At 37.6% G+C, this 15,414-nt stretch overlaps 1 protein-coding gene across 4 annotated transcripts in view; it reads left to right on the top strand.

Annotated features, from left to right (window-relative positions):
* The window catches only part of ZFYVE27 (zinc finger FYVE-type containing 27), a 76,103-nt gene extending 62,004 nt beyond the window's left edge, over positions 1 to 14,099 (top strand). For all 4 annotated transcript variants that reach the window (XM_063434626.1, XM_063434625.1, XM_063434624.1 and 1 more), the window contains 3 exons: positions 9,928 to 9,974; positions 11,535 to 11,616; positions 12,724 to 14,099. In XM_063434626.1, coding sequence (XP_063290696.1) covers positions 9,928 to 9,974; positions 11,535 to 11,616; positions 12,724 to 12,788 — 194 coding nt within the window. In that variant the 3' untranslated portion in view covers positions 12,789 to 14,099. The remainder of the gene's footprint in view (positions 1 to 9,927; positions 9,975 to 11,534; positions 11,617 to 12,723) is intronic.
* The last annotated feature ends 1,315 nt before the right edge of the window (positions 14,100 to 15,414 follow it).

Raw genomic sequence — 15,414 nt, 5'->3', positions numbered from 1 at the left:
TGTGCAAGGGAAAACCTACGTATGGAATAAAATACCTTTTCCTTTTTCCTCTGCCTCCACCCTAAACCGCTTTGGATTTCAATAGCAACATTTAGAGTTTGGCTGGACACTTCCTTTTTTGACGTGTGGATACTCCCATAAGTTTTCTGTTTGACTGCAGTGCGCTGTATAATATACACAGAACCAGAAAGAGGTGAGATGGGATAAGATCCAAACCCCTCTAATCCTGAGCCAATTTATTCTGCTGCACCGTTCAATCCGAATATATACACTTGTGCACATATCTATTAGTGTCAATGCGTACCATCTGGTTTTGATTTGTTGAGCTGCTTATGCCACTTTGTATGTTTAAAATAATACTTTAAATCTGGGCATTTCGAAGTTTCTCTTTCAATAACTAGATCTCCCTGTTAGAATGCTATTGTATCAATACAATGATGTCTTTGTCTTCGGCATCTATTCCCCAGCATGTGTGTCGATTGACCACGTGTCAAATCGGAATATAGTGACCAGGCCAAGTGCAGATGGGAGAAAACAATTCCATGTTTTTCTGTTTTGTCCAAACTTACATTTTTAGGAAAAAAAAATAAAAATCTTTCATAACATTCATTTCCTGTCCAATCGTTATACTGGTACATCCAGGGAAATAGCTTTAGTAATGTTGTTTATACAATGCTACATATTTACAGAGGTGGCTTGGATAGGAAGTTTGTTCATTTTTTTTTTTTTTTTTTTGCAATTTTTTATTTCTTTTTTTACTCCGGCTGCTGCTCGTTTAACTTTTATTTATTTTAAAGCTTTTTGTAGCGTTTTCTTGTGCATGCGGACAACCGTTCATACTTTCATGTACATAACCATCTGCAGACCGGCACAATTTCATAATGTCACACAAAATAGATTATACTGCATGGGTGATGAAAATCATTTTTTGTTCCTTTTCTTTAAATTTTTTTTTCTTATTTGTGTAATGTAAGTAGTGGAAATAGCACCGTGTCCTTAAAAAAATAGTACATACATACGTGCAAAATTATAGTGCATTAATAGAACATTGATCGTTTTTTCAAGGATGAGAGAACATTGTGCTAAAATATATGTACTGAAGCAAAAACAAAGAATTTGAGAACTCTGAGAACGTATATATGTATATATGTGTGTATCTATATGTGCATGTGTATATCATTTATTTATTTCAACACTATAGTGTACCTTCCCCTAGTTCTGTAGGTTTGTTCCTCCTACTCTGTGAACAATGGGTTTAACTTACCTTAATTCCAGCACCGTGGCTCTCCTGGCTCTGACTGACCCAGCTTTGTCCCTTGAGCAGGGGTGAAAGAGAATCTGTCGTCTTTCAAACCTCTTTTAAGTGGCTTTGTCACTATATTTACGGTCTGCTCCCCCCAAACCCCCGATGATAATTAGTGGCCCTGGGACCAGTGCTACTTACCTCTATAAATGTTGTACCAGCCCCTAGGGTCTTCCTATACAGCATGCTGCAATCTTAGCATTTCCAAGATGATCGCCTGCTATCTCCTCTTCTGCCCTTCCTAGGGCAGTCATGTGAAATCACACGCATGCCTGGTGAGGACCTCCAGCAGTTTACAGTGCTGTGTTGACTCTCGGAAATGATGCTAGAGGGAGTCGAGCACTAAATAGCCAGCAAATGGCAAAGTTGTTAGAGGATATGGAGCATGATGAAAGCTCCATGCTTTGTCAACTTATATCAACCCGCAGGTTTTAGTATCTCCATTTTGGGGAAAAAATGTAATTAAAGAAGCAGGTCTGCCCCAGAGGGAAGGGGGGGATATAACACATTATTATAAATAAATTAAAAATTTTATTTTATTTTTTTATTTTTTTTAAACTGCTTTAATCAGGACTGTTATCTACTAAATGGTGAATTGACAACCTGCTTTAATATATACGTCAACATAGCTCTAACTTGGATTTCTCTCCCCCAACTTATTTGGCACGTTGTACGACCAAGCTGTAGCTTCCAATTGACCTGTAGATGTTTGACAGCCATGGCAGTTCTAGTACAGCAATTTCTAAACCGCTACTGGCTGCCTACTCTGGAGAGACAATTAGAAAAAAAGCAAACTTACACAATGTTCTGTAAGTTGGGTTTAGTGTGTAAATATTATACTTTTATTAACATGATATATTTTTTTTTATTTCCCTCTCATAATATTAGACTCTAACTCTCGTATGTCACTGCATAAGGGCCTACAGTGTTGATAAAAGTAAAAACAGTTTGATTAACTTCCTTGTCAAATATTCATACCGTGCCACTGATCTTCTTACTAAAAACATCTATCTCAGTTAGCTCCAAGGCAAAGCAATCACAACTTTATTGTGCGTGTGATAAAACTACTCCATCATTATGTGTGCCGTTTCCTTACTGTCAATGTTGCTATCACATTAAGGGATAAAGAAATCAATAGGAGTCGCAGATTTGGACGCTGCTGTTTAAAAAGAGAGACCAGCTACCCCGGGAGATGGAATACGAGAAATTTATGGCAACCCGTGTAAAGCAGCCGCAGATTTAGAGAATAAGTGTACGAGAGCAAGGATACAAATTCTCTGATGACATGGCCTTTGCCATTTCTTATTGCAGTAAAAGAGATCACATTTTTTGTTTCTGCTTGATGCAGAAAAGAAATATTTAATATGAACTTTCCCCCCCTCACTGACACAATGTCTTAATCCCTGTGCATTTGAATTAATGAAAGCCAGCATTTTTTTGTTATTTTGCAATCATAAGTTGACTGTGCAAATGCAAATAATAAATGAGCGTTGTGGAGCCTGCACCCCCCTCTGTTTCCTCCTAATCAATCTTTTTTTTTTTTTTTTCGAAGAATTGCACCATTTTTCAGAACACACTGTAACGTTTACATTGCTTTAGTACTAGAACTTGGTTTTAGCTGAGTGATGTGATCCAAATGTTCCATTGTCTTAAGAGCAATTTCTCAAGAGGCACAGGATTTGATCTTTGCACTTGTGCTGCAGATTAGTCTTTAATAGTTTGGAATATCGAGCAGTCTTGTTCTGATCAGAACACAAAGAATTAGTTCTGTCACCCGTTACCCTCCTCCCCACATGCTGGGAAGTTTTGTATTGGACCACACAAATCCTTACATAATGCCACATGCTACTTACAGTGGGTCTGCAGGAACGCTTCACATCAACATTGTATTGCTTAATGCTTTCTGTGTATTTAAAAAAAACAAAACGCATCAAATAACAAGATTTTTCCATCTAAAACCATCTCCGCTCGTTTCACTAGTTCCATTCAAAACGTTATATATGTCTAATTATAACCATTTTGAAACTACTATGGAAACACTAAAAAGGTTTTAGCTTTGAAAAATACCCCTTTTTTTTTTTTTTTTTTTTTTTTTTTTTTTTTCTTCTTCAAGATACATTTTCCCACTCTCTAATGTTTCAGTTTCCTTACTGTGGAGCACTGACTGTATTCACTATCTTTCATCAGACAGGAGATGGCTATTAAATAGTTATGACTCGAAACATGCAGGACATATCTTGTATATCCCAAATTAGCAGAAATCAATTGTTTTGCACTCGTTCTTACTCAACGGGAATTATGGGGCTTCTCTTTCCTAATAGCCAACCACAGACCTGTTTTCCCATTGACACTAAAAGATTATGCCCAAAGCTGAAACATGTGGTGTAAAAACTAACTGTTGCCATGAGAATGTCCTCCTAACTTCCAGGTGTGATGCATGACAGATCCGTAAAGGCCGTATACGAGTCACTCTTCACATCACTTGTTTCCAGGCTGTAGACTCACTCACTGATTGGTCGTTGGCTTGGTTCAATGGCCAGCTCCTTCTGGATAAAATCACTAAACTTTTCTTGAAAGATTGTCGAACATGAATCTGCCTGGACACCTGCAGAATGTTTGTTTGTAACCTCTGTTCATATCACACAGTTCCTCCACACACTGACAACTGTTGAGTTCATGTATATTGCAACAGCTTCCATAAATAATGTATCCAGATGTTTACATAAAACTGCAGCAATGTGAGCTTTACTGTGGCAGGTAATAAGCAGTTGCTGACTCCTGTAATGAGTTGGGCTAACCATCAAATGCTACAGGTGTGTCCTACCCATTGCTTTACTTTACACTTACATTGCTAGTCAGACTTAATGGTTACTTACTGGGATCAGACTGTCTTGGTTTTGACTTGCAGACAGTTTTTCTCAAACTCCCCCCTTTTAAGTAGGATAACAATTGATCTGTGTGTGTGTGTGTGTGTGCGTGTGTGTGTATATATATATATATATATATATATATATATAATATACACACTAACAAAGAGAGAGTGTGTGTAAATGTCTGAGTGCATGTACACGTGTGTGTGTGTGTGTGTTTCGAAGTACGCATTTTTGTTTGTGTAGCAGTATATGTGTATGGGTATCAGTGTGTCTCACGGTGTCACTGCAGGGGTAGGTGACTAAGGCACTCAAGGTGTTATGGACTGCGTCTTCCATAATCCGCTTACAGCCATAATGGTGGCAAAGCATCAGGGGAGATGTAGTCCACAACATCGGGAGTACCAAAGGTTGCCCACTCGTGGCCTATATTATCCCTTTAATAATCAACCAAAAAGTAAAAAAGAAAATGGGTAAAGAGGAAGAAGGGAATTGGATCACCACTTCTATAACATACCCCTATTTATATGGAGTGCTCAGTATAGTAACTATGACAACTCTCTGAATGCACTGAAACAGACTGTGACTGCCATAGCGATCAATCTAGAAAAAAAATCTCTTAATTATTTGATCTACTCCTGTCTTAATTACGGTTTAAATATATCGGTACAAGACATAATTAATAGACCAAGCAGTCAATATGTAAAAGGCCATAGGCCTAAATTTGTGGGAGGAGTTTTCCCTAAATAAACTACTTACCTTTGCCGTGTCCTGTTCGAGTGACCCCACCCACCACTCCCTCTACTCTATTATTATTATTACATTATCCCTGGGGGGCCCTCTTTATTACAGGCCTACCTGTATGTTGGTTTTGGCACAACACTACCAACTTTCTCCCTTTCCTCTATTTTCATATATTAGTTAAGTTCTGACCACAAATAAGTATTCGGTTTATATTATCTAAGGTGTGATGTCATTTCCTTGCTCCCCATTTTCCTTTTTGTATACTTTTTAGCTGACTAGTTGCAGTATGGGCAGCAGGGTGGGTAACAGAGTGTGGACCTTTTTGAATTCTGAGTTTTCGGTCTGAAACCAGACACAGATCAGGCTCCTCAGACTGAATGCAGAGATCCTAGAGTCCTGCAGACAGCTAACAGAAGGTAGGGAGGGGAATTTAACAGGCAGAGTCCCCTAGTGGACAGGCGTCTGTAGGTTGGTGTCTATTCTGCCTAATGGGAAGTTCAGCCCTGGCCCTGCCTCACATCAGCACGATAAAAATATAAAATCAAAACTCATCCACCGTCTTAAGGTAATCGCAATGCCACACAAACCACAGGGTTTGATAAGCCTGGACAGAAGTGTTTGGCTGTTTTGTGTCCTGACTCGTTATTGCATATGACCACCCTCATATACAAGTTTATGATTCCTATCGACATTGGACAGGCTCCATGTGTTCCTTTTTACGTGTCGGTATTGCACCACTGGACCCTCGGTCACACTTTCTTGGCATCAACCGGCACTCTCTTCACGTAACCCAGTTAAACATAATATCCTGCTATTTGTATCTTGGTTGTGCAATATTATAGTTAAAGTTTGCATTCTAGGAGAACCACATACAGACCAACATACATAGGTAGGTAAAATCATGGACAACAACTATCTACTGGACAACTCTTTCTCTTAGTTGGTCACCAGCATCATGCTGACAGAGGATTATTGGAGATGAGTCCAATGATAGATGGAATTTTGAAGTCCTACCCCTTTACCACGCATATCTTCCCGTGTCTCTCAGCAGGAATGTGCCAGCCTTAGAGTCGAATCTCCATAAAAGAAAAAACTATTCTGAGAAACTTTTATAAAAATCATATATCAAGACTATACTGTATAAAATGTAGAGTGTTAAAAGAATAGCAATTTCACTCCACCTTCTCAACCTTTTATTGTAGGTCAAAAGCAGTACAGAAAAAAAAGGATATAAAAAATGTCAAACATCAAGAATTATTTTTTCCTACTTTTGGTGTTTTATTTATTTTTCTGAATGTATTTATTTTTTGAAATAATCACAGACTTGTAGACGTGTCATTATTTCCATAGTGTCAACCATGCATAAAAGCGCTTATAATCCATTTTGCTGAATTTCAGTTACTTTAGTATTTATGAAATTTTGCCATTTTTCTTTTAAAGGAATAAATGAGACCGGCATTCCCACAAAGGCTAAAACTTACCGTTCCCACATGCCCACATCAAATAAATCAAAAACAAAAAAATAAGACAAAATGTCACTTTTGGTATTGAGGCTAAAGTAGAAAACTCATAAACTGCCAGCCCTCTTGCCTATTACAGGGGGTTTATTGATGTGCCCCAGACTGTATTTTGTATATTATGTATAAATACAAAGCGTGTCAATGAATTCTGTCAATGTTGCGCAGAACCCTGAATCAAAATAAGACAGGGATATCATTTATAATGCACTAAATAGAAAAATGTTTACAGCATGTCAATGTCTGACGGGGACATTCAGAGGATGACAATTTCTTCCACCTACACACAGATTGTGTCAGGGTTGCTGTGTGCAGTTTACAATAGAAGCTGCTTAAGCAGTAGCATCTCTGTTGAGAAGTATTCAAAATTTCAAGATAAACTTGGGTTTAATTAGTGGACCCCCACAGGTCTTGTGCAATTCGTAGACAATGGAGAATTGTCAATGTCTTTGATCTCGCACCTTCAGCAATTAAGCTGTCTGACTTGAACATTAAATATAGCGGAAGATATGCAGGGTTGTAACAAAGAACTGCTGCGACCAGTTTGATGTGCGTTCATACCTTCCATCCCTTTATATCTCACACGTCTTTGAGAAACTTTTGACGTTTACCTTTTATTTTTATACCTTGGAACTCTGCAATAACTAATTATAAGCAAACTTGAATGTAGCAGCTAAGTGTCAGCATGTGTGTTTATTGGTCAAATGTTCGCCATGCCAGTCCATCATTAGAGTGGAATAATGGACCAGAATCCAATAGTTAAAGGGACACTTCATCTCATTGAAGCGGTCTGGGTGCAGTGACTCTGTCCCCTTAACCCTGCCAAGTTAATTATTTCAGTTTCTGAAAAACTACAGTAATTACATTGCAGGGTTAAGACTGCATTGAGAGGCTGTCAATCAGAAGGCCACTAGAGACACTTCCTGCTTGCTAAGTGACTTTTGGTCGCCTAACTGATGCTGGACATCCTCGCGCTCTACATGAGTACTTTCACTGTCAGAAAAATTCCCATAGGAAAGCATTGCAGCAATGCTATCCTATAGGGAGGGCCTAATGCACTCACGGTTCTTGCTGCACATGTTCATTAGCGTTCCCCGTCGGGTGACGCTGAGGGAAATTGGCCCTGGAATCATTTAAGTACACTAAGGGATTATAAAAAGTTACAGTTCTGGTGGGGGGGGTGCAAGGGAGGGGGAGCCCACATGGAAGTATAGTGCTATGAATACAGACTTGTATCCCTAACACTATAGTATCCCTTTAAACCAGGCTTCACCAAACTCCGGCCTTCCAGATGTTGCTGAACTACAACTCCCGTGATTCTAAGCCTATCTATTTAATTCATAGAATCATGTTGTAGTTCAGCAACATCTGGAGGGCCGGAGTTTGGGGAAGCCTGCTTCAAACCTTGCGGCTCAAGTACATGGCTTACCTTGGATCCGGTTAGTTGCGTGTTGTGTAGATCACAACTAGCTGTGCTTGCGTGGTGGCCAGAAAATCTGGTTACATTCCTACGAAACCCATAAAATGGAATTTTGTGTCAGGAAAAACAAAGTTTAAGTCAAAAGTGATCGGCAATGTATTGGAATATTATTTGATGGGATTAACAAATGCATTTTGTGCAGAGTTACATTTATATATAGGAGTGTATTCACTAATGAATGGTACGGAAGTCAAACCCGAATGACCACATTGTGACTGTAGCTGAGTTGAAGATGTTTCCAAATCATCACATATTTATTTTTAAATTATTTTTTGTACCAGGAATGGGTATAACAAGGCCAGAATCTTTACACCAATCTTTGGTGCTGTTCTGATAAGTCACAGGTGATTTACTAAGGACGATTTATGGAACTAAAATGCAATTTATAACAAAACAATGTATCTTGTTTACACAGACTGGTTTTTAAACACAATCATTGTAGTTTATAGGCACATTACTAGGAGTATTATTGCTGTTATACACTCACACACCAACAATATGGAGTTCCTAGAAAATAGGGTGATTTGGGCTCAAAATAGGGACTGTCTCTTCCAAATAGGGAAGTTTCACAAACACATGACTCCATCTACGAGAGGGTGAATTGCAGCATTGTGTGATGATGTCACAATTCTAATGGCTGTAGGTAAAGCGTAAATGATACATTATAGGAAAAATATGTTGGGATTTGAGTAGGTGCTTTATTGAAAGTCTGTTTTCTCGGACCATTCCTGGTTTTCATTACACGCTCAATCAGTGCCTTTATTTTAATTTTATTTTTGTTGATGGAAGAAGAAATGACCCTCTTTAAAGCCCCACTGTTCTGTAGCAGAGTCTGAAGAATATCACGGCAGGTTCGGTTATTTGCTTGGGGTGTCTGTATGTAATGCCTGCTCAGGGATAACTTGTCAGACACCCAAATGACAGAAGCCAGAAGCTTGTGACAAACGTATAAATGACGCATTTCTTGCGACTTCACCATAGCATTCAGTTAATGCTTTCAAAGTGTCACATTCCTCCCCCCTGCTAAAATGATGATAAATGCCATATGAGAGCAGGACTCCGGTAAAATACTGTTTTATGTATGACTCTTTCTTAAAGGTGCAGGTGAGACTTGGCTAATGTGAGTGTGTACAGTGTCTTCACACATGTTTGCAGGAAGATTGCCATTGCCAAAACAGCTCTTCTGGATGGAATTTATTAGGAAGGAGCTTGGATATCTCTCCTCTGGTGCATATCTCTCTAATGCAGTTTCTTTGCCAAGATTTACCCCAGCAGTGATAGTGAGGCATTATGTGTAAAAGGTACACAAGGCCTATTCAGCTTAGATAGTTTCCTCTATTTTACTGAAACACCAAGGACTGTACCTGGGCAGGTATTGTAAAGGAATTCGGGATTAGAGGAAGCCATAAGTGCTGCCGAATAAGTTGGAACAATATAACTGTACTCAATAATAATCCCTCCATAATGGTAATAAAAAGAGGGATGGGTGGAAGGAAACCATTAGTCCCCTATATTGTTTCAACACTTGGTTACACCGCTAGTAAAAACTGTTAAAGATCAAGAACCACACCACTAAATATAGAGATGTCTAGTCACCTAGCTGTGCATCATTGGAGTATTTACCAAAAATCTTCCTTGTATCCATATAATGTGCTTTTTATCTTTATGTATCAAAGAAGCCAGGAGCAGGTGTTTAACGTAAAGGGTTAAAGAATCTGTATTATCATTAAGAGGCTCTTTTTAGTAGCTGGCACTAGACCAGTGGTTCCAAATTTAGTTCTCAATAGTCCACGATTTAGGCATTTCTCAATTCTGTTACAATGGAGATGTTGACAGGACCGGGACCATTGGTGTGCCTTGAGGACTGAATTGAGAAGCACCACTAGACAAAGCACACAACACGATGCAAATTCTTCATTGATTTTACCCTGAAACACATACAGTGCTAAGATATTACTGTATAGCAAGGTCACAGAGTTTAGTTTAATCATTTTTGCCTTCCTTGTTTTGCAGGTGTGTGTACAGGATGCAATGCCACCTTCTCAGTACTGAAAAAGAGGGTATGTCTAAAACCACCTTTTTATAATGTTTAAAATGCCAAACTGGAATCTGAATATATCATTTCAGATTTAAACATAAAATGACAAGGGAATTGGCAATACTACCTTTCTCACATGAGGAATTAAGCATATATTTTAGGGGGGAAAAATATATATTTGTATTACTTTATTTTAGTAAAATAACACTGCAGACAAAGAAAGCTCTTTAACTACCTGAATTGTTTTTATGTGAAGTGTGTCTTCTTTTTTCATTTTACAACCAAGCCGATTTCAATAGAAAATGACAAAATGAACTTGTCAATCAGACAGCTGGTCCTGTTACCTCCTGGTAGTTTAACTCTGTGCATCTAAACTTTAAGAGGCAAGGAATTTTCAATAGCACCACTGCAGTTGTATCAGTTTATACATAGCCTTGTTCATATAGTGTAAGAACGAGTCTTCCCCGTTCTGTGTGTCCATGGTGCATGAACATTACCAGATTTTGTGCCCTTAAAAAAAAAAAAAAAAAAAAGAAAAAACAAATTGTACTAAATCTAAAAACTCAATCATTTTGCAAGCCTCAATATATAAATGGTTATTGATTAAGAGTAACAGAAAAAGGATCATGTAGACAAGAGCAGTATGTGAAAGACATAAATAGAATGTTATCAAATAACATAAAAAAGCATGTTTAGTAACAAGCTCTAACACTGTATCTATATAACACCAGCACATAACAAAATGCCTCTTATCTGAAAACTCGAGTCTCTCTCTGTGTTCCAACTCTGGCAATTTAATTGAGGCAGATCCAGCAATACAATTTTATGTTCTGCTCTTGTCTTCTGGGTGTTTGTGGTGTACTAGCTATAGTACGAAAAGGAGGAATATAAGTTTCTAAAACTATTTAAGATTATTATTATTTTTTATTTTTTTATGTCTCTTAACTCTATGTGGGATTTATAGAAAGAAGGAGTTTTATAATTTATTGAAAACTGTAGAGAAGTTATTTCGGATTCTCTTAAGCAATGAGCGATGATTTACGACTTGCTCAGACGTTGATTTATTTTATTTTTTTTTAGATTGTGTACACCATTTGAATATTTGGTTTAGCTTTTGATATGTAAAAGGTGGGTGGGCTTTGAGAGAAATAGGCCTTTTGTGTACGTTGAAAAAGTCCAAGATCTTTGATTTCAGCTCATGAAAAATGGGGGCAAATACAAAAGTGTTGCTTTATAATTTTGTTCAGTGTAGATGGCTATTCACAAAAGTGACATTTTTAAAGTGAATTTAAAATTTAAGGTCAGAGTAGCTGAACTGACTTAGATAATTTTTACAGTTTGGCTATTTTGATCTTAATTTTGAAATTCCCTTTGAATTCTCACTTTGCTAAAATCCCCTGTTAGACTCGGGTCACTGTTGGTGCTCTAAGCACCGTAATGTAATGTAATGTTGCAGACAGATAATTTCATTGTATATTCTAGTGTTGTCTAATAGATGGAAAACAATGGATAGACTAACACCAACCACAGTCGGAACCAAACGATGGCTTTTAATGATTTGCTTTCATTCTTCTCCCAACAGCGAAGCTGTAGTAATTGTGGAAATAGTTTCTGTTCGAGATGCTGTTCTTACAAAGTTCCAAAATCTGTTATGGGAGCCACAGGTAGGTACCGCCCATCTGAGATATACATTGCCATTTCCATTCAGAAAGAGGACTACTAAAAAAATCATAAACTCCGTATTGCTATAATATCCCTATATAATAGTATAGAAAGAATTGTACTGATTGCAAACTCACTAGGAGGAGTTGTGATGCATCCGTGCAATTTGCCCAGAGAGGAGTCGAAGTTAGGCTTTTTACGGTTTATGATGGAGAAATAACGTGCATTATTTGATACATAAATGAGTGGCTTAAGGTGCCTTCATAGTGTTTTAAAGACAATTGTTTACATAAAAACTGACCCGATGTTATGCCAAGCCTTATTATGCTACCTAACACTAGCAGCAAGTTGCATGCCTTGGGAGGTCTTCGGATCTAAGGTTACTAAGCTGAAATTAGCGACTCACACTATTGCAGGGATACCATGTGTTTTCTTCTCTTAACATGTTGATAGTAGGGTACTAAATGGTCTTATATCACATCTTCCAGGCCTAATGGCATATTGTCATCATTAACACTGTCATGACCATAATGCCTGTACACAATGTATTCTACCCATTAATGTAACTATATGCAATAGGTTGTAAGACATGATCATTTTGTTATTCTCTAACTACGGGCCCCGCGTGGTCCTCTGTTCTTTTCCACTCTCACTTCTGGAAACGCAAAAAGAAAAATCTCAATAAAAACTATATTTAAGAACAAGTGTTACATATATGTGATATTATTTATTATCAATGAGGAGCAGAAATATGCAGGATTCCGATCCGTAAAATAACTGTTCCTTGTAGCGTGCTCAAATCTATACGTGAAAAGGTTTGCATGTTACGGTAATCACAATAGGTTTAGTAATAAATTCTATATGCATTCAGTATACAAGGAAAGGGCATGGTTTATCTACTGAAAAAACATTAAAAGTTGCTAAGCAGTATTTTATTTGCAATGCTATGATATAAACTGCAATGTTAATGTTCAACATATTCCTCTCGTGGTGGTTTTGGGAGCAGTGGTGTCTGAAATACCTCATTGTGATAAAGTACGAGCAGTGACATGGATAATATGATAAATGGCGAAAATACAAGGCAAACACATATCTGTTTTTCTTTCCAGCTCCCGATGCACAGAGAGAAACTGTGTTTGTGTGCGCTGTTTGCAATCAGGCGTTAAACAAGTAAGAATTGGATAATCTCTGTGGACACCAAACACAATACGTTCCTCAACCCTCAGTTAAGCTTAGAATGATCTACAGGAAATGGCATCTCAGTTGTAAGAGTGTAATTACACTAAAAACTGTCCGTCTCGTGCACCGAGGACCCTTACACGCTTTCTGTTTAGCTATTTAGATGCATATTCTGTATGCTCTAAAGCGGTTGGATCATGTAGTGAAACCAATCCTAGAACTTTGGTGAAGATGCATAAGGAATACAGATTATTTTCATAGCTGCTTAAAAAAAAAACCTGTTGTAAAATAATATTGACATTCAGTTAAATGCCCAATTAAAATGGCGTTGATGAGGTGAGATCGCATTGTGGTCCAGATTTGTAGACTAGAAGAGAAAGTCAGCCCGCAGAACGGTTCCATGTATGCTAACGAAGCTGATTGCTCATATATGAACTCGAGGGATGTGTTGGTAAGGTTGCAGGAATGATATGGGCTTATGGAGATTGATCTCCTGTTTCAGGCCCGGATAAGCAGTCATTGAAGAATCGAACCTACAACCTTGTGAATTGAAGCCTATCATTTTCTGCTAATGTGTCTTGAATGCCTGGATCCCTCTTTGCACATCAGTGTCAGTTGGTTAATAGCCTTTCAGTAAAGTTGCAGTGTATGCAAGAGTTTTGTAGATGAATTGAGGCTATATGAGCTCCGTCTATGACCTGTAATTATTCCAGTGGCTGTCATTTTTCTGACTTCAGATAGCAAAATGCAGAGCGGACAAGATGTAATTTTTGAAAAAAAATTTTTTTGCTGGCACGCAACAGAAATGTTTATTGCTCAATATTAACTCCATCTGAGCTGGAGACATTGGTTTCCAAATTAAAAAAAGGTTAGGAAATCCATGAAATACCATTGAGTAAAATGTTGCCTGACAAACGGTATATATTTTCTTTTGTTAAAGTCTAATTGTTAATTAATATTGGAATGATATCCTACTGCTATAAAACTATTTTTTTCTAGAGCTTTAGGTGTCGAGCTGTTTTTTTGAAACACATAAAAAACGTATGGGACTATGTGCAATGGTTGCCGACACATTAAATACATAGGATTGTTGCCTTAAATGAGTGCTGATTTTATATACGAGGACTGAGGGTTTAACAAATCTTGCAATGGCTGTTCAGGCCAACCTAGGACCCCGCAGTTATAGCTAATGTTGTCTTTGTTTAATAGAGAGAGGGATGCTTTGTTATTTTGTGTGCGTGTCATGGTACAGCAGGAATATGCACAAAATAATGAGTTGTACGAAATGTGTGTGTGTGTGTGTGTATGTAAAAATAACACTGGATCGGTTAATACGTTCTCAAAACATACAAGTAAATCTTCAGTCATTCCATGAAATCTAGATTAAGTATGTCTGTATGTATTAGAGAAGGGTTTTTTCGTAACTGTAATTTTTCTTTTCGGTTGTATAATTGAATAACTGTTTGCTCCTACTTTCTGCCGCTCCCTACTGTACATGCCTGTCATTACATATTAACACATAAAAGCACAATCACTGCCCTTAGATATCCATCAAATATACTGGAAGTAATGCTCCGTTTTACTTGGCGAGTGTCAATGGTTCTTAGTGTTGAGTAAATGCCATGGAAACCAATGGAATGTTTCTGCTGATTGCTCCACTGTACACGCTATGCCCAGTCGATAACTATATAATCTCCAATGTATCTAAGAGCTGCCCAGTGTATGTCTTCAAATATCTGCTTTTTTGTTTCACCGATACTTTGCACTGGCCTTTGGCAAAATGCGTGCGGAACATGTCCAAATCGAGTTTTAAATTCTATTCTATTTTAGTCTATAAAGGGATACAAGTAAAGAAATGAAATGCCTAAAGTCAGGCGAGATATTTAACCTTTGACAGAACTAGTAGCCCTCTCGTATAGGAATACTGAGTATGGCTTCAGTATCGGTGTTACTTTGCTTTTGGATTTACACCTCTGCAACACTCAGTAGAGATATAACCTATCACTGTTCTACCTGCTGTTATAGAAAAACCGTGACATTAAATTAAACCGTTTTTTATGTCTATGAATTGTACCTTTTAAGATATGTGTATGAATTATGCTTTATTTATAATATTTATTGCAATGCCCTGTAGATTTAAGATAATGTACACCTGCATTTTGTCTGTTTTTTTATGTAGAAATCAAATATTTTAATATTGTGTGTCAGCATTTAATGTTACGCTAATATTTTTCTTCCTATATGTGGGCATTAATTCCTAATTTTAAAGAAAAAAAAATCAAGCGAGCTATGTCTCTTATTTTAACACTATAGGTGCCAAAGACAAGCAAAAGACAATGGACTTCAAGGGTTTAATGTCTTTGACCTTGATGTCCCTGCATAAGCAGTTTATTGTGCATATTTAAAGGGATATACAAAATGTACATACATAAGTATGTATATATTGATGCACATACACATAGCTCTGATTGCATATTGTACAGGTCCCCTGTAATACTGTGCCCTTGATAGCAGGCATGCTATCGTGAAGGTGCTAGTGACAGAATAAAGGCCATATTCACCGCTTCCAAAAGGGGGTATTATCTAAATGTCTTAAAGGACCACTATAGTGCCAGGAAAGC

Source organism: Pelobates fuscus, chromosome 10, assembly GCF_036172605.1.
Source record: "Pelobates fuscus isolate aPelFus1 chromosome 10, aPelFus1.pri, whole genome shotgun sequence".
Lineage (NCBI taxonomy): Eukaryota > Metazoa > Chordata > Amphibia > Anura > Pelobatidae > Pelobates > Pelobates fuscus.
The sequence above is the reverse complement of the archived record's forward strand: the minus strand, read 5'-3'. Positions and strand labels throughout refer to the sequence as shown.